The 25,533-nt window shown below is 38.3% G+C and overlaps 1 protein-coding gene across 2 annotated transcripts; it reads right to left on the reverse strand.

Moving 5' to 3' along the window:
• Positions 1-836: 836 nt before the first annotated feature.
• Positions 837-23,165, reverse strand: STEAP4 (STEAP4 metalloreductase). Of its 2 annotated transcripts, XM_007076737.2 has the most exons (5): positions 23,064-23,165; positions 6,090-6,547; positions 4,921-5,448; positions 3,209-3,373; positions 837-1,600 (listed from the first exon to the last, which is right to left on the reverse strand). In XM_007076737.2, exons 2-5 carry the CDS (start codon positions 6,543-6,545, stop codon positions 1,313-1,315), a joined length of 1,437 nt encoding a protein of 478 aa, XP_007076799.1. In that variant the 5' UTR covers positions 6,546-6,547; positions 23,064-23,165; the 3' UTR covers positions 837-1,312. The 2 variants fall into 2 exon arrangements, with proteins under 2 accessions (XP_007076799.1, XP_042821769.1); XM_042965835.1 differs by lacking the exon at positions 4,921-5,448.
• Between the last annotated feature and the right edge of the window lie 2,368 nt (positions 23,166-25,533).

Below are 25,533 nucleotides of genomic sequence, written 5' to 3' on the forward strand. Positions count from 1 at the left end.
GATAATAAAAGTTAAAACAGAAAGAAAAATAGGTGGCCTTTATGGAGTAGGCAGAAAAATGTCAAACCCAAAGCCTTTGGGTTATTTCATTTTGTGGGAAGTGGGTGCCTAAGGCCCCTTTCAGCTTCATGCATGAGCCAGGAAGGCTAATCCTGTGGAAAGTCATCTTGGAAATGGTATTATCAGCACAGGAAAAATAGAGCAAACCATCTGCATTACAACAAAGATTTGAGAAAGAACCAAGTCTTATATTTCAGCTACTGTTCATGCCTCCCTACCCTAAGATTTTACATAATTCTCTCTCATCTATGCATTTGTCAAAATTATACTTTCATTATTCATTTAATGTCACTGCTTAAAATTATAATAAGCCTTGAGAATTAGAGAAGACACTTTTTTTTATACTAGAAATCCATTTCATAGATGATTAGTATTGACCAATATTTGGAATATAGTATTCACAAAGCATACCACAATATCTAAATCATACATACCTAGTATAGTGCAGCTTTACAAAATTTATGTAGCTTGCTGTCTAAAATTCTGGTTTATGTGAACTTTTCGTGCAAGGGTTTTATCAACCCTTCCTTGCTTGTTGTACACTGAGAAAATCCAAGTGGATATCTCTCAATTGTAACTCAATCTTCCCTGTACTTATTCCTTGTAAAGGAAGGATCTTACGACAACAGTAATAGACTTGCATATATCCAACCCATGGTTACTTCCAATCAATTGTGAAATTATTTGTTGTGTTATAAAATGGTTCTCCACAGTACACATCCATGTTGGCAAAAGCAAAATCAAAGAGCACATTTAACTACAGAATTCACTATGGCAATATTTTTGACCACTTTCACTTACAAAGAACAATAAGAAAAATTCTCATTCCTTTCACTTCATTGGTCCTCCTTTTCAGACATACCTCAGAAAGCCTTTATCAGTGGCCACCATCATACTGTTTTCTTTTTCATTCCACTCAGCCCCTTGACCCAGAGAAGGAAGTTGCTGTACTTCCTCTGGATTTTGCAAGACATTAGGTCATGCACATGCACGTTGCCCATGACAAAACAACTTTTTAGTGTGAAACCACAAAGATAACCATGACCTCAGCCCTGCTGCCTCTGGGAAAAAGAGAGGCAGGGGCCTACACAGATTCATCACTAACCTGAGATTTACTGGTGTTCTATTCCTATCTGTCAAGTTCTTAAAGTCAGGCAACAGTTCCTTCTCTGTTAACAAACTTCAGGTCATGGTGGGAGAAAAATGGCTTCTTAACTGTTCCCATTACGTAGTCTTCTCTAAATATACACTACTACAGTTCAGAGTCCAGGTGGACTGAACTTTGCTTTAAATATCTTTCTCCATTCAATGTCGGTTTCGCATTCCTCTCCCAGCCCTGGCGGATCCGTGTAAGGGTCTTGTCTATACATGGCAGGACAAGGACGAACTTGATCACCAGCACGATGCAGGGAATGATGAGTGCTATCACGTAGGCTGAAGGAAGGTACCATATGAGACTCGAAGGACTGAGGAATCTCTTGCCACCATACACCATGGTGTGGGCTGTACATAAGATCAGGGTCAAATAACCCAGTTTGGACTGGATAAGCAAGAAAAGAATATGTACATTAGCACTATATTTATATTTTAAAATGAAACACTCTAAGCCAATGCAGGATATTTATTACCAACCACAAACCTTTGACGTCTGTAATATTTAGAACACTCTGCTAAGTACTGGAGAAAACATTAACCCTCCTTCAGGTTGATAAATATTTCATTTAAAAAATACTCTGCTTATAAATGATATGGTGGTTTCATCCTTTTTTAAAAAAAATTTATTCTTGAAGTATAGTTGGCATACAATGTCACATTAGTTTCAGGTGTACAACGTATCGATTTGACAATTGCATATGTTTTGTACTGCTAACCATGACAAGTGTAGCACCAGCTGTTACCATACTATGTTATTACAATATTATTGACTATATTCCCTGTACTTTTCATTCCTGGGATGGGCGAAATAGGTGAAGGGATTAAGTGGTGGTTTCATCTTAACCTGGCTAGATGGGAAAGTTTTCCAGAAGTAAACTATTTTGAGTTAGAATAAGTAATATACTGTGGCTTCTTCCCCAGTGGTGAACTCTTTCCTTGATCAACTTTTCTGGAGGCCAGAGATGCTAGGACAGTATGTCCTTAAGAAGCACCACATTAGTTTATGTTACAGACTAAAAGCAGATGCTAGCTAATTTCTATTGCAGTAAAGAACAATTAGCAAACTTTACTTTTGTTTGTTTGTTTTGGCCTAAATTCTAAAGCTCAATGTTTATTTCTGTCTTAATAGCCTTGACTAAAGGTGTTAGCATGAGAAAATGTTGACTGCATTTGTTCTCTGGGAGAAACTGCAAGACTTTCAGAAATTCAAATAGTTTTATAAAATTCAAATCCAATTCCAGTTACTAATGGTCTTTTCTATTATACTGATTCACAATGAGCATGCATCAGAATAATTCGGAAGGCTTGTTAAAACACATTGCTGGGCCACACCTCTAGAGTTTCTGATCCATTTGGTCTGCGTGGAGCCTGGGGACTTGTGTCTCTAATAAGATCCCAGGTGATGCTGAGGTTCTAGGTAGCACACTTTGAGGACTACTGGTCTATAAGAATAGTAACTAACTGCTTTTAGTGAGGTGTCTGGTGGTTGGTATGTGGGCAAAACCAATTCTTCCTTGTATAGACCCGCACTGAGTCTGGTATGACAGTCTAACAAACCTTGCTTTGGTGGTTTTAAAGTTGAGTTTAATATATGCCTTTTTTGTATCAATATGTTCTTATTAGAAGGCAGATATCAGAAGTAGAAATTTTGTCTTTGGGTTTCTCTTCACCTTGTGCCTAGCATATCCCTACACACAAAGTTTAATAGTTATTGGTGCTCTTCACTCTATACTCACACCTGTGGCTCTAGGAGTAGTCAGCAGTCTTGGCATGTGATGCCCAGCTAGGAAATGAAACTATTATGCAATGCCTTTTGGTACCAGAGTTTAGCATTTTTGGACTTGAACGTGTTTCACTTGCTATTTTTGTGACACTGCGGTGGAAATGAAGGAGCATAATGAAAATCTGTACATTGTATGAGAGAAAAATGAAAATATTTGTAAAGCCAGACTTATTTTGCAATATAAAGTAGATTATATCTTGAAGTCATTACCTGGACAAATCGGAACTCTCTCCAGTTGACCGTGTTGCTAACGGATGGCAAGGAAGTGATTCCCAAGAGTACAAACAGGAAAAATCCAAGGATTCCCAAAGCTACGTATGAATCACTAAGCCAGGCAGTAGAGGTGCTAAATGGATCTTCTCTCTTTGCTGTTGCCTAAGAAAAATTATTATCAATTTTTAAAAATTACATTTTTTTTTTACAAACTGCCCAGACTTTTAAGGGCAGTGAAAAATACCTCTGCATACTATATTTGCTCAGGACAAATCGTATGTATTTCTTAATAGTCACTTGAAAATAACTATAGAGAAATATGTACTTGGAAATGATATTTCTTGGTAGAAAAAGTAATTGGTTCTGCTGGGACTTTATTATATAGTTGACTCTAGGAATTGTGTAGAAGGTTTTAATTGACCCTATAAATTCTAAAACAAAGTAAACATTTACTTAAACCTTCTTTACCATATGGCTTCTTGTTCCTCAAGCAAAACTTGATGTTCTCAAATGATTATATCTGGATTCTGTTCATCTGCTTTATATGCTGATTATTCACACACACAACGTTTGGGTTCTTTCATGTTTATTATGTCATAATATAGCATCAAGTCTGCCCATACCACAGACTGAGAAAATCCAGGCCCTTTAAATGGGACTGTTACCTAAGAATCTCCTGTGTATTTGAGAAATAATGTAGAGAAATCCACAGAAGTACCATCAATGAGTTATTGACTAAGAAACTTTGAGACTTCAGTAAGATTGATCAAAACCAATTACTTCCAAACTAGAACGGATAGATAGCACTTCCTCTGGGATTGCTTTATGACTCTCTGAGCTGATTCTCTCTGAATTGTTCACTATGCAGAAAATAGTATTTGACATTTGCTCAAAATTGTTTAATTTTCTAGTTTTTGAGGATGGCTTTCTGCAAGTCAAACATTAGTGGAGGTATAAGCACCCTTTTGTGAATTTGTTTACCTTCCTGTGACAGAGGTTTGAACAGTCCCCTTACTTTTATAAGATGTTTGGTTTTGACTTCCAAAAGGAAGTAGCATGCACAACAAGAGAAGCTTAAAAACTCATTGGTTTACATTTCTTGACTGCTCTCCTTCCCTAAGGAATTCAAGTAAGTGTTATTAGGTTTCCTGAGCCCCCAAATCTGCCAGTTTGCCGGTATCCCAGTGAATCCTGCAAGTACACATCTGCACCCAAGCGAACCTGGGAATCTAACTTTCATTCTCACTAGTTTTATGGGATCTCAACCAAATTCATTAAAAAAAACCAAAACAAAACAAAACCCTAAAACCCAAACTCAGAAAAACCCCAAACCAAACCAAAACAAAGAAAACCCCAAACAGGAACTATAGTCTACATTAAAAAAAAAAATAAAGATGGTTTGGGGAACCTGGGTGGCTCAGTCGGTTAACTATCTGACTCTTGATTTCAGCTCAGGTCATGTTCTCATGGTTCGTGAGTTCCGGCCCTGTGTCAGGTCCTGTGTTGACAGTGCAGAGCCTGCTTGGGATTCTTTGTCTCACTCTCTCTCTGCTCCTGCCCCCTCTCTCAACATAAATAAATAAACATTAAAGAAAAAAAAAAAAAGATGGTTAAAAGAGTGATTTTCTATAATTGTGAAGTGGAATATGATGTAGCAAGATTTCCCTTTGCTTTAAGGAACTGGAGAATACAAATGAGTAGAGATTTACCTGGGTAATGGTTCTGTTTTTAATTGTCCATCGTACATAATATCGAATAGGAATCACTAGTGTGTAGAGGACGTGAAGGGAGGCAAATCCCAGTGCCACCAAGCCAAGCTGCTTTCTGCAAAGCATCCAATGGTCAAGCCAGTCTGGGAATCGGCGGTATTTTGTACCTCGGTACAGTTGCAGAATGGCAGCAATAACACCCGGGAGGTAAACCAAGGCAAGCAGTGTAAGTGCTGCTATTGGGAAGACACGATTTGGAATGGAAATAGCCATGCGAAATGTTCTATCTTTCCCGCCATTAACATAGGGGTAGATTACATCTCTTATAACACAGTAGAAAAAGAAGAAGACACACAGAAAGGCAGACAAATAGAAGGGGAACTTCCACATTGGAAACAGTTGCAGGGGGTAGTTTTCAATTTCTTTGGCTGCCATGAGAGATCCTTGATCCAGTGGAGTAAGTCCAAGAGTACGAACAATATCCATTACTCTTTGCTTGGCTTTGCTGTCATTTCCACAGACGAACACCTGGGTTAAGAATAATTTATTTTGTACTTATTCTTTCTTTAATAATTACTTTGAAAGTCTATGTAAGCACTGTGCAGAGCAAGGACGTGTAGTAGTGAACTGCTTTTCAAACAAGGATATAGAAGCAACATGTTTTCAACTTGCACATGCGTGCTGGATAGTTAAGTACCAGGGTTGAAATTGAGAGTGGTTTTAAGTATATCACACTGACACAATAGGACTTGGTTCTCCCAGGGTGATGGTTTGATTTTTCTTCTGTATTTGTGGGTACTATATCACTTTGGGATTACTTTTAATCTCATTGAATAAATGGAATCAGTTTCATACAGTGTGATGGGAATGGAAAGGATATCCATCAACAATTTAACTGTGTTACTTTTTAGTATTTATAGGAGGCCTCTGGAGACTGACACCATTGGCTTCAATCAAACTCAAAGCTGAGGGTGCTGACAGTGGGAAATAAATCACAACAATTGACAACTTGATTAAGCCCAAGAAAATTATCCATGGCACATATTAGCAAACTGAAATGTTTAGTGGGTATTTTGTTTTGTAATTATATTTTGGCATCTTTGAGGAAAGTGGACATTCAAACATTTACTTTTTTAAAGATTGAGTATAAAGTAATCATTTAATATTACCTGTCGATTTGCATCCAGTGCTCCAGACTGGAGAGCCCAGGCTGAGATGGTGTTAAATGCTTTTACTACGTGAGCACCTGGCACCAGCTGAGCAAGGTACTCGGCATTAGATTCTGGATACTGATTGATCTTGAGGTTATTGCTGATGTCGACCAATGTTTTCCCTTTGAGCACCTCAGTTAGTTCTGTGAGAAAACCATAATGCTCTCTGTGGACTGCTATGATTATGATGTCTGATTTCCGGGCCGCTTCTGAATAGCTCAAGACCTCTGCACCGTTGGGCAGCAGACTGGACTTCTGGGGGTTTCTACTTCCAAAAACAATAGAATAACCACACTGGAGCATTTTAAGTGCCAGTGATCTTCCAAAATCTCCAGTTCCAAAAATACATACAGTCTCTTGCTTTTCTGAAGAATTCATAGTAAAAGGAAATGCATCTGTAGAAGTTTTTTCCATAACTGAAATATAATAACAGAAATAGTCAACAAAATATGAATGCTCAACCTGGAAAAGTTAATGAGAATCATATCCAGGAAACAGTGATCATCTGAGGTTGCTCTCATCTTCTCATGAATTATCTCAAGCGTAATTCCCACATAATTTGGAAAGAGTAAAAATTTTCATGTATATGCTCACATATGTCTCATTTAACAAAGTCATTAGTGAAAAACTTCTGTTGGATAAAGAGATGTAGTGAAGAACCAAGACACTTATTGGTGGATGCTTTAAAGCATGGACCTGTGTTACAATGATAACTGCATTTACCTAACATTTAACAGTTCCTAGAGTTCTCAGAGCAAAATCTAGCAAAGAATGCACTAGTAAGGAAATTGTAGACCAATTTACTTATGTTTTATGATACAAAAATCCTAAATAAAACATTAGCAAACGGAATCCAGTAGCTTGGCAAGAGAAAGTGTGCATTGATCAAATGGGGATTATTCTAGGAATAAATATAAAGATTAGTTCTTTAAATTCAATATTAGGAACTCTACTAATATAACTTAATATATTAGAAGATTTAAGGAGAAAAATACAGTCAAATTTATGTATGCTAAGTGGACATATGTTAAAATTTGACATTTATTTTTGATTCATAGTCAAAAAGGAACAGAGAGATATTTCTTTAACATACAAAATATCTCCCTCAACCTAAAATCAATTAGTATTATACTTAAAGAGAATTACAAAAAAAAAAAAATGACCAGAAACACTCCCAATAAAGTCATAAGCCAGAGAAACGTATCTGCTTTGACCACTTTAGTTATTATTGTTTGGAAATTCTAGCTAACACAACTAGACCAGAGTAAAAGATTTGAGATATAGAAAGTCAAAAGAAGTTGTGGATGATCAAACTTTAATTTTGGGAAACTTGAGAAAGTCAACTGAAAAAGTACTGTAATAAAATCAATCCAGCGTCTTGTTCAGGAAGCCAATTAATATCAATATTTTTCATTTATTAAAAAATAAGTTCAAGATTTAATAGAAGAAAGGGTCCTATTTACAGTTGCAACAAAATAGAGAAAATATTTAGGAATAAACTTAACAAGATAACAAGACAGGTACAAGAACTAGATGAAGAAAAATTAAACACTTAAATTATCTGTCTCTATCTATCTATCTATCTATCTATCTATCTAAGTAGAACCATAATAGAACTAGATGGAAACATTGAGATTTCTTTTATAACTTTAGAGGGGAAAGGCTCTTTTCCTATAAATTCCTGAAACCATTAAAGAATAAGGGAATAAATGTGATTACATAAAAATAAATAATACCCGCAAAGCAGAAACCACTATAAACAAAGTAAGAAGATCAACAAACTGGAAAAAATATTTTTAACTCCTACAAATAAAAAAAAATAATTTCTGGAAAGCCTGGGTGGCTCAATTAGTTAAGCATCCAACTTCGGCTCAGGTCATGATCTCATGAGGTCATGAGTTCGAGTCCCACATCGGGCTCTGTGCAGACAGCTCGGAGCCTGGAACATGCTTCAGATTCGGTGTGTGTGTGTGTGTGTGTGTGTGTGTGTGTGTGTGTGTGTGTCTGCTCCTCCCCTGCTTATGCTCTCTGTCTCTCAAAAATAAATAAATATTTTTAAAAAATTGTCCTTTAGAAAATTAGGCAAAGGATATAAGTTGACTGTTTATCCTAAGGTGATATGAAAGACTTTTTAATGTAGTGAAACAAAAAAATCTTAATCTTACCCAAAATAAAAGAAATGCAAGTTGAAACTAAAGTTGGATACTGTTGTAAACCATGTGAGTTACTTTTTGGAAGTTTGTGAAATTTAAATTAAAAACAAATCAAATAAAAGTCCTCAAATTTCTCCAATGTAATAAAATAAACTTGGTTGTTTTATTAGAATATTTTTTTTCTTTTAGTACTGAATTTTTCCCAAAATTAATTAATTATTTTTAAGAGAGAAAGAGAATCTCAAGCAGGCACCATGCTCAGCACAGAGCTCGATGTGGGGCTCAAACCCATGCCCCTGAGATTATGACCTAAGCCAGACCCAAGAGTCAGACCCTCAGCTGACTAAGCCACCCAGGCACCCCTATTATTTATTTTAAATAATATTTATTATTTAGTTTAAATTTTCAATTGACCTTTTCCTTTCTTTCTCCTTCCTTCTTCCTCTTTCTTTTTCTTTCTTTCCTTTCTTTCTCCTTCCTTCTTTCTTCCTCTTTTTCTTTCTCCTTCCTTCTTCCTCTTTCTTTTTCTTTCTTTCCTTTCTTTCTCCTTCCTTCTTTCTTCCTCTTTTTCTTTCTTTCTTTCTTTCTTTCTTTCTTTCTTTCTTTCTTTCTTTCTTTCTTTTTCTTCTTTCTTTCTTTCTTTCTTTCTTTCTTTCTTTCTTTCTTTCTTTCTTTCTTTCCCTCCCTCCCTCTCACCCTTTCTTTCTTTCTTTCTGTCTGTCTGTCTGTCTATCTGTCTCTTTTGTTTAGTAACGTATCCTCAGTGCTAACAAGAGCATTGATTATGATGGACTAGACACTTCCTGCTACAATTTGTTGAATGATATTAGAAAGGTGCATTGTAGGTGTTAGAAGTAGCTGTTTGCTCTGTGTGCCAGGCACAGTGTGGGGCACATAATGAAGAGGAAGTTGAATGACTATGATATAAGCACGGGGAAGAATAAGGGAGAAGGAGAGAAGTTGGGGAGGATGTTGTAAAGACATTGCTTCTTTAATCCAAATGGGTTTAAAGTAACACTCAGTGAATTTGCTGTGGAATTTTAAACCAGATGTAGTCACTATTTAATTTCTACAGGGTGGCTTTCATGCTGATTGTAGGATATATGAAGCTTGTACCTTTTTAATGGGATTTCAGAAATTTGCCCTTTCCATTTAGCCTGTGGAGAACACCTATACTCTTACCTGAGCTTATCTAAAAATGTGTACCTGTATCACAAGCAGACCAGTTAGAGCTTTGGAGGTAGTCACAAGTCATGGAAGAAAAGGACAGGACATACAAGACTCTCCTGTGCTTCCACAGGAACTCTTTGAATAACTGAATTAATCATAGCAACTGAATCATTTTTAAAACCAGCTGGTGACTGATACCCTGAACTTTATCAGAGACGGGTGTGACCGCATGTAGGGAAGCACCTGAAGATGATATAGGGCCTCTCAGATGGGAACGTAGCTGTGCCTTTGAAAAATTTTTAGTAGCATCTACAAATGTAAACTAGGTTAGCAATTTATATTATATTGGTTAATTGCTAATCAGTTAACACCTTGTTCTTACAACTCAACCCCTCAAACTGGTAAATGATGCCTTAGTTACTGTCAGACTGTGAGTGTGTTCAAAGGTCAGATAGCTGTCCCCTCACTTTTCATCCAGTCTTTTATCCTAACATTATTTTCTATCTCTTATATTTGGATGAACCTTTGCAAGCAAAATACAGATTTGATAAAGTTACCAGCAACTGTTAATGAGATGGATGGTATCTTTATTGATATATTCTTACTTGGATCATCTTAATCATTGCAAAGTGAGAGTGATTCCAGACTCAATTTTGGCAGTTTGGCCACTACCTTAATTTATTCTAACCTGTCATAAACTTAAAAAAAAAATGAACATATCAGCTAAACAGCACTATTGTTTTGCTCCAACTTTTTTTTTTTTTTTTAGTGAAGCTTAAACATAGGGCTTGAACTCATGATCATGAGATTAAGACCCTGAGATCAGGGCAGCTGGGTGGCTCAGTTGGTTAAGCATCCGCCTCTTGATTTCAGCTCAAGTCATGATCTCATTGTTTCGTGAGTTTGAGCCCCACATCAGGCACTAAGCTGACAGCACGGAGCCTGCTTGGGATTCTCTGTCTCCCTTTCTCTCTGTCCCTCCCCTGCTTGCACTTTCTCCTCTCAAAAATAAATACATAAATAAACATTAAAAAAAGAAAAAAAGACCCTGAGATCAAGACCTGAGATGAGATCAAGAGTCAAACACTTAACCAACTAAGCTACCTAAATGCCTCTTTCTTTGCTCCAATTTTTACTACCGCTCTCAGCTTGGGTAAGTTACTTAAACTCTTGGTGTCTCTCTTTCATCATCTTTAAAATGAGAGATTGATAGTACCTACTTTGGAGACAGTGTGAGGATTCGATGAACTAGTGTATCTTAATATAGTTCTTGAGATATAGAAAATGCTCAATAACTTATCTAATATTAATAGGTTATTCAAGTAATTTAGTAATTTTCTAATTAACCAATCTATTAGTTACCTAATTAATGAAACCTTTATATAAATTCTATAAAGTAAGGGTTAATTTTGCTTCTGTAACGGATTATTGGAAATATATACAATTTATCTGGAATAGCATTCAATAATTCTCAAGAAGTTTCTGCTTTCCTCACTTATTTCTTAAAAATCCTGTGTGAAATGGCTTTAGGGCATATGAATTTATCAAAACATAGATATATAAACAGTTCAAGTGTGAATTTCTCTCATTTGTAATTCTTTCATATTTTATTTTAATATTTTACTCTTAAAGTGCAGCTTAACAATCTAGTGTAACACACTTGGGTTGTTACACCAAACATTAAAATTATTTTCACTCTTGGGACACCTGGATGGCTCAGTTGGTTAAGCGTCCGGTTCTTGATTTTGGCTCAGGTCACGAGTTCGAAATCCACACTGGGCTCTGCACTGACCCTGCAGAGCTTGCTTGGGACTCTCCCACCCCCCCCCCCTCTCTCTCTCTCTCTCTCTCTCTCTGCCCCTCCCCTGCTCGTGCTTTGTCTCTCTGAAAATAACCTTAAAAAAAATATTTTCAGTCTTAAACCTTCAGAGATATTACTGGGCAAATTGGAGGTACAAAGATGGTAAGGAGGTATTAAAATATCACTGATTGATTTAGAAAGAAATAGGGCAATTAGTTACTCCTTATCAAGTTACAGAAGTTATAAGGTTGATAATTGTGTTGGCCACATCTTGAGCTCCTCTTCAAATCTTCCTGGTTCTACTTTTAGTTATTGGGCAGTAATGGAGCTCTGCTGAACTTCCACTGCCTATCAGAGGCTCGCTTTGGGGACCCAGTTTGGGGACCCTCTTCATTCTTGTCCTGAGGTTTCTCTGATACCTGTACCTGCTTAGCATTCAGACACATATGACTCATGGGGCCACCATAGCCCAATGGAGGACGTGGCCCCCTGGATAAATGCTGACCCTTTCATCTTCTGGCACGCAGCTCTGACACGTTTTATAAGGCTCCTCAGAAAGCCACAGCAGAATACAGCACCACTCCTCCTTAGCAGTGGCCAAATTAAGGCTCTCTCCTGCCATCTTTCTCATGTTCCTAGTTTATGCCCCTTGCTCTTCACTCCCGCTCCTTGGAATCACTTCCCTAATAAATTCTGCATGCATACCTTTGTCACAGCCTCTGCTTGCCAATCAATCCAGGATAATACAACAGTTTGGTTATTGTTTGTTTTCATGGAAAAAGAAAAAAAGATCAGATCTCAGGTTACCATAACTGGGATGATGAAAAAACATGTGAAAAATAAAGTTATTAATTCTTTGGAAGAATTTAATTCTGAACTCTTGGAAAAAATTCCAATGACAGGAGTTCATAAAAAGGAGATGTAGGCATAATTGAAACCACAAGGGAGATCAAGTTGAGGGTTCGTTTTAGAGAAGGTATTATATAAAAAAGGAAGTTACGCCCATTTCTTACCATTTGTAACTCAAAATAGCTCCCGTGTGTAAACGTGGGTTTCTGGAGGTAGTAAGATTTCTTATGCCACTTAAAAAGTTTCCTAATCCTATTTTACTTTCAAATGTAGGATGGAAGGAACAAAGAAAATAAGAAATGTGTTACACAGGAAGCAGAGGTATTAAGGGAAAGTAGAGTTAAGATAGTTAAAACATGACATAGTGATTTCTTTTTCCTTCTGCTCTTTACACACCTCAGTTCTGTCACAGGAAACACAAGAATACTCCCTGGATTGGAAAATCATTCAGAGGCTCCTTGAGATGAAGGCCAAGACAGGTAAAGTGACCCCACTGGGCGTTCATATAGATTAAGAGATTGGTAACCAACAGCACAGATGCAAAGGTGGAAGATGACTTGGAAGGGCCATGGTAGCAGCCACCAGAGAAGCTTGTGTGCCTGCGCATGGGTGCACTCATGTGCGTGCGTGTAAGGCACAGAGCGGGACTAGGTGTGGGTCATGTAGAGTCTTGCCCGTCATCTCCCTCTGTCTGCAGATCCCAGCCCAGGCATGGGGAACCTGAGACAGCCTTCTTCTGGGGTATTCCAACTAGGCTTCTCTTGAGGAAGTTAGGGCTTGTCTGGCTTGTGTGTTTTATTTCTATCACCTCCTAGAGGTCAGAGATGAGAGAGGGCCCGGCCACTTCCAATTTAAGAGCATTCTGGCTTTTAAAAAACATGGAAATGTCTCAACAAGATAACAAAAATTGCATGTTTTAAATGTTTATGCTTAACAAATCAATGCTATTAACAAAAGAATATTTTTATTGAAATACCTATAGATTCACAGGAAGTTGTAAAGATAGTAAGAGAAGTTCCTGGGGATCCTTCATTTCTTCCAGGGGTTACATTTTCCATAACTGTAGTACAATATCAAAACTGGGAAACTGATATTGGTAGAATGTGTGTGTACGGTTCTCTGTCATTTTATCCCATAGGTAACTTCATGTATCCACTGGCGCCATTAGGATACAGAACTGTTCTAGCTCTACTCCCCTCTCTGCTCTCTTAACCCCTGGAAATCACCAGGCTGTTCTCTAATTCTATCATTTTGTCATTTTAGAATGAAATATTTAAACAAATCACATAAAATGTAACTTTTTCATGCTGGCATCCCCCCTCCCCCTTCCCTTTCACATAATGCCCTTGAGATCCATCCAAGTTGGTGCATGTATCAGTTTGTTCCTTTTTATGGCTGACTACTGGTCCATCGTATGGACTTCTTCATTTGCTTATTTGCTACTATATGTCCTGTTTTTGAAAAGTCATCCATTTTTTAAATGGATTTTTGTTTTTTTTAACTGTTGAATTTTTATATATTCTAGATATGAGTCCTTGGTCAGATAGGTGGTCTTCAAATATTTCCTCCCACTCTGTAGCTTGTTTTTTTATTCTGATGGGTCATTTGCAGAGCAGAGGTTTTTAATTTTGATTAAATTTAATATATTGCCTTTTCCTTTTGTGGATTGTACTTTTCATGTCATGTCTGGGAATTCTTCACCTAGCTCTTGGTCTTGAATATTTTCTCCTCAAAGCTTGGTAGTTTTATATTTTACATATAAATCCATTATCCATTTTGAGTTAATCTTTGTACAAAGTCTGAGGTTTAAATAATTTTTCTTGTCTATGAATATATAATCACTTCCCTATCAGTTTTTAAAAGACTATTCTTCTTTCATTGAATTGCTTTTGTACCTTTGTCAAAAATCGTTTGCCTGCACATGCATGGCTCTATTTCTGGGTTTTCTATTCTGTTCCATTGATCTATGTTTCTACATTCTGCCAATTCTATGAAGTTTTGATGACTTAAAATTAGGTAGACTCATTCTTCCCACTTCATTTTTTTTAATTTTCAGAACTGTTTTAGATATTCTAGTTCCTTTGCCTTTCAATATAAGTTTTTGTAATATCTTATCCATAGCTATAAAAATTGTATATTTTAAATGCTTATACTTAACAAATCAATGATTTTTGACATTTTCTGAGAATAAAACATAATCTATTTGTTTTGTTTAGGAGATAATCATGGGCTGTATTACAATATTAATTCATATTAAAGTATAATAGCAGTGTGCAGTTATCTGATAAGTAGATACAAATCTAAACTTGTAAAATAGACTTCTTTTTATCCTAAGCAGTATATTTCTGTATATGCATAGACCTCATTTGGAGAACACATCAAAATAAAATTTTGAAGTCCCTTGTGTATCAGCAGCCAGAGGCAAATTGATCTTTCTCCCCTCTCTGTGCCCTGGAATAGATCCTGTTCTGCATTCCTTTTAGTAAGAAGAACAGGGATCAACAACCCAAAGCATGCCCATTCTAAAAGGTGGGCACTTTGTCGCCTTGCTTTTGGAAAATGGGCCATTTCTTTCCCCTAATGTTTTCACAGAATGAAGAGGAAAATATGTAAATACTTATGAATATAAGACCATTTTAAAAATGGGAAGAGGAAAGAAAATCTTCCCCTCTCTCTCAGGTGCAGAGAGCCCTGAAAGGAAAAATTAGCCTTCATGAATCCTCTTACATCTTCTATTCTGATAAATCTATAGAAAATACAAATTAAGGTAAATTCTTTGATATAAAGATCCAATCTTATATTAACACACAATATTAGAAGGCTTACTTGTTTTTTAGTTTACCCAGTTTTATATATTTATACAAACTAAAAATGCAAGAAAAAAATGTTTCACTGAAAAAGGTTTGGAGGTAATCATGAAAAGGACTATAAAGACAAAGCTCTATCATCATCACAACACACAATTTTGGGTAATAGAAAGTGTGCTGGGAACCATGATAAAACCATAAGTAGGCAAAGAAGGACCCATTTATTGAATTTGGTTTGGACAGGAATGCAGGGAGAGGGGCCATGGTGGTAGTATAGACAAACAGATGTCTTCCTGGCACTCTTTCCAGAGTTTTGTTCAACCATCAAGGTGAATTCTTAGAATCACTAAGGTTTATAAAATGCAAACACCCATACACAAGAACCACTAGAAAGTAGTGGTTCTCAACCTTGGTATACATTAGGATCACATAGAGAACTTTTGTAACATACTGATGATCAAACTCTTGGAGAGTCTCAGTCAACTGGTCTGGGGTAGAGTCTGGGCATTTTCTTTTTCAAAAACACCTCCCCTTGATGATTCTACTTGAGCCAAGAATGCAAACCATTACCTGTTAGCTTTCAGTTAATGGTCTGCTACAGTGGTTCTCTTCCTGGTCATACATTAAAATCAGCGAGGTAGCTATTAAATGCTAGGGCACCACCCCCTGAGATTCTGAATCAATTGGTCTGAGATAGAGCCCAGACATCTGTATTAACAAACAACAACACAAAAACCCAACCCAAACAAGCAATCAATTCTAAGGAGAACCATGGCTGAAAACCACTGCAAATGAAAAAAAGATAAGTCTATCTTTTTTGGAGAGAGATGATAGGGAAGGGAAAGGCAGAGAGAAAGTAGGGTGTTGATGAGGTTATAAGGGTTTGCAGGAACATTTCACCTGGTTTTCAACTTTCCCACCACATACTCATTGGCTGAGTCTGAGAGCCTAGAATTCCTATTTTTATGAAAACCAGAGGCAGGAATGAGTGTGCAGGACCCACAAAGAGGAAACTCGAGGAAGTCAGACTCAGGGTTTGGTATTAGACAGCCAGATAGGGTTTTGCTTTGTTCCTATCTCAAGGAAACCTTGACAGGTTGTTCTCCATGAGCCACAAAGTTTGTTGGATCAAATCCCCTCACAGATCTACTACAGTGCTCCTGAATTTGAATAGTAACTCTCAAATGGTGCCATACACTATCTCGTTTATCATTTGGACAAAACCATTATTAAAGATATTCTCCACCTTTCCCCACTTAATAATTCAGCTTTGAATTCTGAAACGATTGTTCAATCCAAGATTTTGAATTCTTTTGGCAGGTATTATCCCCAATGGACACATACACTGCCCCTGGTGTTGTAGCACACAAACCCAGGGATCTTGCTTGGCCCCTTCCAAAGAGTTAGAATACAAATAACATTTTTAAACTCTGTAAGATGTGACACGATTTTTCATTTTAATTTGATGCCTGTAAACAGGGATTTTTTTTTTAAGTCCCTCCTTCTGTTTTATTATTCCTTCTGAATTTCAACCTGAAAGCCCTACATGACTTGACAACATATTTGTAATGAGCTGAAGCCCATCAATCAAGTATCTCCTTTCATCACAAGGCAGAGGGGCAGCAGGGATTTGTGCAATGGTGCCAGTCTTCTTGTGATTAGAGCATTTGTTTTAATATATCCCAGGGACAAATGGAAAGCAAAACATACTTAAAAAAATTTTTAAACCTTCCACTAACACATGAACTCCTCCAATTTTTTCACTGAGCTCTTTCTGTATTTAGTGAACTCAAGGTTCTTCAGAGAAAGCAAGCATATTCACATTTAAGCATGTATTATTTTACTGACAGGTATATATTATTGCAGCAAAATCAGAAGACCTTGGCTTAAAAAGACTTCTGACTGCAGTTTATGAAAAATGTAACATGTCTATAATCAATGGATTTTTCTAATTAATTGGTTTTTTTTTGACATTCAGTCTTCAGTTGCACATGTTATTTGAAAATAAAACAGTGCATTTATTTTAGCCTTGTAGTTAGAAGTACCTCTGTTAGTAATAGCCACAGACAAAAAGATATCTAGCATTTAATGCATTTAATCCAATTAAAAACCACTGTAGGTTGGTTGCTGAAAAACTGATAAATTATTTCAATTGTTTTGTGAGAAAATATTATTTATCTCATAGCAACCAAGTTTACGGATGATTAGCTTTTACGCTGGCCAACAGAATAATACAAAAGGAAACAGGAGTCTTAACCTGTACAGTTTGATCAAGTCACAAGAACATAACTATATAACCTTCACGTTAATGTTCTATAGGGATTTGCTAATAATGAGAACCAGCTATGGCCTGTGCTGCAGCTATAATGATTCTGTTAGTAACATTTCACTGCCACCCAATGAATTACCAAGACAGCAAGGAAATGCAGATCTCTAGTATCTATTTTAATTGTACTTTAAAAGAAAAAATTATTTATTTTTAACTTAAGTTCTCCATGAAATTCTCGTTCAACCAAAAACCTTACTAATACATGTTTTCACATTTGGATCTCAGCCACATCTGTCAAGATTCCCTGGCCAAGAATTTTATCATGTAGGTTCATTAGCCACTGACTAGGTTGGTTAATTTATTTGATTAAAGCCTGGGGCTCATGACAACAAGGTCAGGAATTTAGTCACGTCTGAGTTAATTTGCCTTGACCTCTATTTACCTTCTAAATGCTGAACAACTTCTTACAAATCTGTAGTTTACCACACATTCAGCATCAGGACAGAACTGGACTTGCCACCATCAGAAAAATAACTCTATCTTGCTGATTAGGTGGCATTTGGCTTGTACACGCTACATGGGGGTTTGCTTATTGGATAATTTGGTGATCGCGACAACCCACTTAATATTTAGTGTCAATTAGTGGGGTTTGCTTTTTCTAAGACTACGGTGGTCAGGGATATTTGGCAAGTGATTTGATCATTTCAATTCTGAATGAACTTTGTTTAAGTAAATTCCCTATGAATAGTCATTTATCTTCACATTGAGGCCACGAGGAATTATCTAAATATTGATAACTGCCAACTTAGTTTGGGGGTAGAGGAGTGTTGCTGTGGATCTGATCCCACTCCTAAGTCCCTGCTGATGAAACTCAATTCTGCTTCGGGGCGCCTGGATGGCTCAGTCGGTTAAGCGTCTAACTTCCGCTCAGGTCCCGATCTCGCGCTCCGTGAGTTCGAGCCCTGCGTCGGGCTCTGGGCTGATGGCTCAGAGCCTGGAGCCTGCTTCTGATTCTGTGTCTCCCTCTCTCTCTGCCCCTCTCCTGTTCATGCTCTGTCTCTCTCTGTCTCAAAAATAAACATTAAAAAAAAAATTAAAAAAAAAAAGAAACTCAATTCTGCTTCATATTGTCTATCTTCTTACCATTTAAAAAATAAATCTCCTGGGGGCAGGGGAGATTCACACATTCTTAGGAATATAGTCTCCTTCATCTTTTGGGTACCATTTTCTTCTCTTTCTAAGCTAGCTCTCAGAGGCAAGGACTCCGCTGTGGCCAGAGTGCCTCTAATGTTTGCCAGGACTGATCAGCTTGAGCTTTGGGGCCGGGTCTGGCCTTGTAGCTGCTCTGTGTCTTACCCCAGGGGACAAAGTGCTCTTGAACTGCTCCCCTTCCTCCCTGTGTTATACTCTGATATACAAACTTGAGAGCAGTGCTAGTTGATAAATATTTTTTAATGAGACAGCTCCTTCTTTTAAATTCCTCGGTTTTCAATGTCAGCTCTTTTCAGTGGTATCTGGCTTGCCAGGTAAGAGCTTGACATTAGGCACGGTGGGAATCTTCATGCCATGGAAATCAGCAAATGTGATCAATCAGGACTTTTTTTTTTTTTCTTCTCAGAAAGCCATTTACCAGCACCCCATTGGCTCTTTCCCTACCTTTCCCACACCTCCCCCCCTCCCCCCATTCCCAAGAATTGCATGTGACCGTGGAAATGGGAAAGTAGTTCCTGCTTTCCTGGGGGAGATAGAGACAGGAGCCTCTTTGTGTACTGCTATCCCCAAACACGTATCTTTCCATTTTTCAGATATGCTTCAAGAATGCACAATTTGGGATCTTAGTCTAGGAAAACCAGAGGCAATTGATACGCTTTCATTATCAACTGAATCAAACCATTTGCCAAGCTGCTAACTGCTTTCTCCTCAACATCCTCCCCTTTCTGATACCACCCAAGTCAGGGCAATTGAATAGGATGAAGAAATCATTTTAGTACTTGGGTAATGGAGAAGAAATAACTGGAAGTATGATAAATTTTTTTTTGTATAAGAATGATTTGATACAACTTAATTCTTGTGAACTGTTCACTAGGCTTTGTATCTTATACCATGCTTTCAAGTATTAAAGAAGGGCTAACATGTTTTACTTAAGTTAAACTAATTAAAACCTTTAAAAATTCAATATTCCAATTTTCCTGGCCTCAGTTAAATGCCTTAATCCTATTAGATAACTCTTTAAAATGAATTACACTCTAAAGTATTATAGTTACACATTTTTTTATGAAACCCGGTATAGCAACATAATAGGGTTACTAAAATTAACGTTAATGAGAAGAACCACCAAGTTTCCTGCAATTTCTTCCTCCTTTAAAAAAATACTTACAATAATTCCTACTATTTATTTTATATTGACTGTACAGTACAAAGCAATCTCATGCTTCTCCCCAAATGGCGAATGTTTGAAATCTGGACACTTTGACCTTAAGTGGTACAGTGCAGGGGGCATCTGTGCTCAGAACCTACTACATTCATAAGGGTTCTTATCTTCCAAAAATAAAAATCAGTGTTATCAACATGTTGATAGGCTTTCATGTTTGCAACAGACTTTTTGAACAGACTCTCTGTGCCAGGCACTGTGCTGTACTCCCTCTTGGGGAGGACGTAGACACATCCTCAAACTGCTATAATATAGCGTATAAGGACCCAAGCAAGGGATTGCGCAAAGTGGGTCCCAGGTTAAAGAATGGGCACAAGTTAATCTGGGAAAAAGGACAAGGAAGTTTACTAAAGTCTGCGCAAAATTGCCTCAGCCACTATTTAACTTGGGCTTAAAGCTGTTTCCACACCCTGTGAAAAGAGCAGGTGCAGATGAAACATGCATAATCAGTGTGGACCATTAATTGCCCCTTCATATTCTCATGTTCCTCAGCTTTGGTGCCGTCACCACTGAAGACCTCACTGGAGTCCCCTGCTCTATTGTTAATGCCATCCCCCCCCCCCCCCCCCCCCCCCAGTATTTGGAACTGAGGCAAAAGAGACTACCTAGTTTGGGTTCTAATAACCCTCTAAGAGGTCTACTATGTAGTTATATTGTTACCTCTTAGGTTTCTTTTTATTCAGAATTATAGGTCCTAACTTTTCAAAATTACCCTTCGCACACACTTTTTTCCTTTTAAGATGAAAATTGAACTTTGCTTCAGCCTGACATTAGAACTGCTCATACAATCTACATTTAAAAGAAACATATTTCTCTCAAAATAACTTATCAGAAATATGTGATTGTCAAAGTACAATGTGGTAAGATCTCTCTCACATGGTTTAATAAACTCTTCTAGAACATTGTGGGGAAGGATTTGGATTAGGATGTCAATGTCCTGCCTAGTTAGAATGGAAATAGTTCTTCTAGTAGAAGAGTGTATTCTTTTTGTAGTGGTATATTTCGGAAAGATGATCTCCATAAAGTACAAGCATCCTTTGTTCTCTTTTCCTTAATGGTTTTGGAAAAACAAACTGTTTATGTATATAGGCCAAATAAGTTTTCTCATCATGCATTGTTTTAAGCATTAATTATCCTTTAGTTATTTATCGCCTTTGTTCCTTCCAGGACTGATTTCTTCTCAACAAAAGAACAAGTGTTAATTCAAATCATTTTGAAAAGTCATTCAAAGTGTCTCAAGTAGGCTTAACACATCATGCAGAACTGCTCAGTAAGTCTTCATAATTGACTAATGACCCATTCTCTTTGGGCTTACAAAGAACAGAAACAAACAGGTGGCTTCAGAGCTCTTGTCTTTGTAAATCTTATTTCTGTTATTTATGGCATAAATGTAACTTCAAAAAAATGCTCCCACCCAGAAAACCACATTATTCGTAGCCCATGTAGAATCTTAACAGTAAGAATTATAGGTAGATGTGGGTGCAGAGACTTAGCAAATGGCCTCCTTCTCAGAGGACAACTCAGGGGAAACTACCAAAAAGGTACCCTAGCAAGTCTTTAAGTTTGAAGGGTGATTATGTACATCTATTTGCCAGTAGCTTTTTAGCCTTCTTAAGATTTTAAAAGGAAATGATTTTTAAATAGCAGTTGACGACAGATCTAAGTGACTTATAAAAAGAACCAGATGGTGAGGATCACGAAACACTGGACTGTGTTTCCAAGGGTGACCGCAGAATCAGCTACTTGGGAGATTTTAAAAGGAGAATCTATGTCCTTTTAATAACGGCATTAACAGTGGTGGAATGATGTAGGGGTGGTCCTTCAGGAGATCGTGAAATGCAGAGTGCCCAGGGTTTCTTCAATTTTGAAATTCTACGACAAATGAATCTATTTTTCTTAAAACTGTTCAGAACAAGGCTCAAGGCCCAGGGTTTTCAACTTATTAACAGGCTTATAAACTTTTATTTGGTTACTTCTAACAACCGTTAGTAAGCTGAAGCAAGACAGAAGTCTGGAAATTGTTTTCGAGTTAGGGGTCAGGTCTTGTACACATCGGTTTCTGAACATGAAGTTGCTCTGTGAACTTCTGCAGAGCCATAAATGTTGCCAATGGAGAAAGTGCTCTGACCCAATTTCTCTATACACATGTACCATTTACTTTACAACCCCAAAGCCTGATAAATAGGTTTTCTGGGTTGGCAATGTTTGCCACGCAGGTAGAATGCATGCAGGCGGAATTTCATTCTGTGCTAAATCACAGCATTCTGAAAAACTCGGGGCCTTGCAAAAGGCCATATCTCAAAAAAGTTACTGCTTCAAATAAATGTGCCATTTCATAAAATTACACCTACTGAATCAGAAAAAATGTTCTTTCATGTGAGTGACATTTATATGACTGCCATTTATAGGGAATAGGACATTCTCACAGAGCAAGGCTGAAGAATGGTTTTGAAAGCTGAGAGTATTCTCTGAATGATAAATGTGTTAGAAGTCTAAGATACTTGTGTGGGAAGAGACACTCCAAAACTGGGTAGTTTCCCTACAACACTGAAACTTGCATTAGTATGAAGAAAGTAATTCCTTGGTTATACTTACTGCATTAATGAGATTTTCTACATATTTCAAACCAGCAAGCATCTTTAGTCATTGATTTTCACCTTGGTAAAGTGTTGGACCCTGTCGATCATCTGGTCCAAGAGCCTTTTATTTTACATATGTGGAAAATGAGGCTGAGGTGGTGAGCTTCTAGTTAGAACTAGGAATAGAATTCTCCAACCTCCCTCCCTTATTCTCCGTCCAGCTCCCCTTCATGACACCAGTCATCTTTTTAAAAAGTTCCTAAATTACCATCCAGGGAGGGAGGGGAACTACCTTCTAGCTGCCTCTGGACAAACTGGCAAACAGAGATTTATTTATTCTTCACAATAAATTACTTTTTCCAACAGTATTTCTCTGGAAAAGCAATCGCTAAATTACAAAAGAGGGAGTTTAAATCGAGATCAAGGACGGAAGTGGTTGCAGATCTCGGCACACATTTCAGCTCTTGGTGAAGATCTGAGACTGCGGAGATTGCCAAAGCCACATTCTTCCAGGCGCCCTTCCTGGTGAGCGCCACAAAACCGCTCTCATCCAGAAGTTAAGATAGAGGACTATAAACCCTAAGTCTTCGGGTTTCTCTGCACCCTGGGGTAGAGATGGGCGATAAAACTCCAGGAAAATAGATGCTTGCTGAATTGCTTAACTCATCGCGGGACACCCTTGGATGGCCCGTCTTGGAGAGGGGCGCGGGGATAAGGGGGGCGCGGAGCGGACTTTGCCAGCACCTTCTTCCAGGTGCTTTCGGGCTGGAGAGTAGGGTCCTGGAAGTAGGGGCTCGAGGTGGGCTGAAGCAGATAAGGGAGGGGAGCCGCGCGGCGAAAAGTACGGGGCAGTAGCGGGCTACAGGGACCCACCTGCTAGGAAGTGCTTTTGAGGCGAGGCGGCCACGGTCAGGCGCAGCTGCAGCAGGGAGCGCCGGGGGTCAGCTCACAGCTCCGGGCTGCGGGTGGCGCCTCTCGCTCGTATAAGAGGCCAGAGAGAGGAGGGAGGGCCCGCTAGATTTCGCAAGATAAGCGGTGAAGAAAGCGTTTCCAGGAAGCGTTCAAACTGGGAATCCCGGGCAACTGGAAGAACCAGAACTTCCTGTGCTGCCACTGTGGCCGTTGCTGCAGATGTTGCTGCTGGTATCAGCCTGCGGGGTTTTCAAGGGTTTTCCCCAGAGCCCGTGGAATCTGCATTCCAGGCAGATTGAAATTTAGGGAGGCTGAGGAGGATCCCTCTCCCGAAGGAGCCAGACAACTCTGAGTAGCTGGGAAAACACCACCTGGTCTAGGCTTCGAGGCATTTCTCTTGCTGCCATTTTGTCTCAATTCAGAGTAAAAGGTGACATCTTTCCCCTCTGTCTGGAAGCCTTGGGTTCTCATGGGGCTCATAACTTGATCTTGAATTAGGAGGTTTTCATTTAGGTAGATTAAGTCGTTCAAAAGAAGCTGAAAGAAAGAGGGATGATGATGTGGATGCCTTATTGTTGATCTATAGCTAGATAATATTACATAATAATATGCAATAATATATATTGCATAATTATATATATGCAAATGGGATTGATATGTCTTCCTATATAGGAGGAGCTCAGAAACTACAGCTATGGGGGTTTAAGATTTAATTAATCATGGTAACCTATGGGGCAAAGCACCGCTCAAACTCTGCAGTTTAGAACCTAAAATCTCCTAATCTGTCTCTTGCCAAGCCATCTGGTCTTAAGTTCCATGGCATACTTGTCAAGATCCAGATGTTCAGCCACATGGAGGCCTGTTCCCAGCACTTTGGAGCCAACCCTTCCTTTGCCTGGATTGCAGCTCTCCGCAGAGTATCTTGTGGTGTTAGCTCTCACCCCATGTCTTCCAAGAAGTCTTCTCCGAGCCTCTGGTTGCAATACAACTTTTCTTTCTCCATACAGGGTAGTTTATGCTTCCAATACAGCAGTTAGGATGGTTTGCCTCATAAGAGAGTTACTGTGTCTACATCTCCTCTCCTGGACTGCAAGCTCCCGGGGTTGACACCCTATTGTTTTCAGCCTGGGATTCTCCACCACACCTAAAACAGTGCTTGCTTATAATAGGTACTCGATATTTAGTGCACTCATTGATAAATCTATGTCAGAGGTTCATCTGATAGTTTCTTTGGGCAAGGGAGAGCTTAAGAAAGTATTAATTGATTTTATAGCATCAGTTTCCCCAGTTTGAAGACTGACAGAGTGAGAGAAAGGTGTGCAGCTAGGAAAGAAGGCCTCCTGGTGTGTTCCTTAGAGGCCTCATGGTTAATCAGCACGGTTTTAGTGACCTGCCCCTGGTCTAGCATCTGGCTTTAAGCACGGAAACTTGATTCTTTGCACACTGACCCTGATACTTACAACTGTAATGCTGATTTGTTAGTCGTCAAATGGAATATAAAGAAAATAATTACTATGAAAATACAGTTGTGGAGGGCACCAAACATTCTAGCCATCACATTCTTTCCCTGGGGGAACATCCCAAGGAAGCCATTTTATGCACAAGTCTGCTCTATAAACAGGGGAGTGAGGTATCACATTCCAAGGCTGCTGGCATCTAAGCACCCACCATTGACACCAGGGTAACATATCTGCCACCAGCATGTTGCTGGGTCTGTGGACAAGGTCATTCTGGTTTCTGGGTGGTGTTTGGATCCATGATGAATTGACATATGGATAATCATATCCCAAATGCAGTCTCCAACTAATAATAGAATCATTGCTATTTATACTTATTTTCAGGTGGACAAAAAAATTTTAAACCTGATTTTTATGAAAGGCAGATATATTTCAGTTATGTAAGCTCTTTTCTTTGCCAAAGACAACTAGAGTCCCAGAAAGGGAAGATTAAATTACTGAAATATGAAGGATAGAAGAAATTGTCTTTATTAGTACTAAACTTAAGAGGTACTCGACTTATTTATCTTGTAGTTTAAAGATTGATTTTTCCCTGGGTCCTAGGAGGGACACAAAATTCCTAACTCTCCCAGTCTTTCCTTAAACCCCTGCTGTAGGGAAAATTAAACTTTCAAAGATACCAGCAGCCTGAAGACCAAGGCTTTGCCGTTGGCAGAATTCATCCTTCTCCTGAAAGCTTATCATCAGAACTCCGGATAAGCCTTCCCAGATGTTGCACACACCATAGCATTCCTGTTTAGAGATTTCCACATTTATCACGCCCTAAGTCTTTCCTGCCACTTCCTCCTGGTCCAGCCTGCTGTCTCAATCTCTCCATGTAGCAGAATTTAGGACAATTGATGAAGTAGGCCTGGAGCTATTACTTAATGACTGAATGAAAGTATGCCTTTAATAGCTTGTGTCTCCTTTTCTAT

This window comes from Panthera tigris, chromosome A2, assembly GCF_018350195.1.
Source record: "Panthera tigris isolate Pti1 chromosome A2, P.tigris_Pti1_mat1.1, whole genome shotgun sequence".
NCBI lineage: Eukaryota > Metazoa > Chordata > Mammalia > Carnivora > Felidae > Panthera > Panthera tigris.

Excerpts from the sequence above, each read along its gene's own strand:
- STEAP4 (XM_007076737.2), bottom strand. The coding sequence starts at position 6,545 with ATGGAAAAAACTTCTACAGATGCATTTCCTTTTACTATGAATTCTTCA. Across the intron at positions 5,449-6,089 it reads CACTGGATGCAAATCGACAG|GTGTTCGTCTGTGGAAATGA; the intron begins GTAATATTAAAT and ends TTCTTAACCCAG. Across the intron at positions 3,374-4,920 it reads AAAACAGAACCATTACCCAG|GCAACAGCAAAGAGAGAAGA; the intron begins GTAAATCTCTAC and ends AATTTTTCTTAG.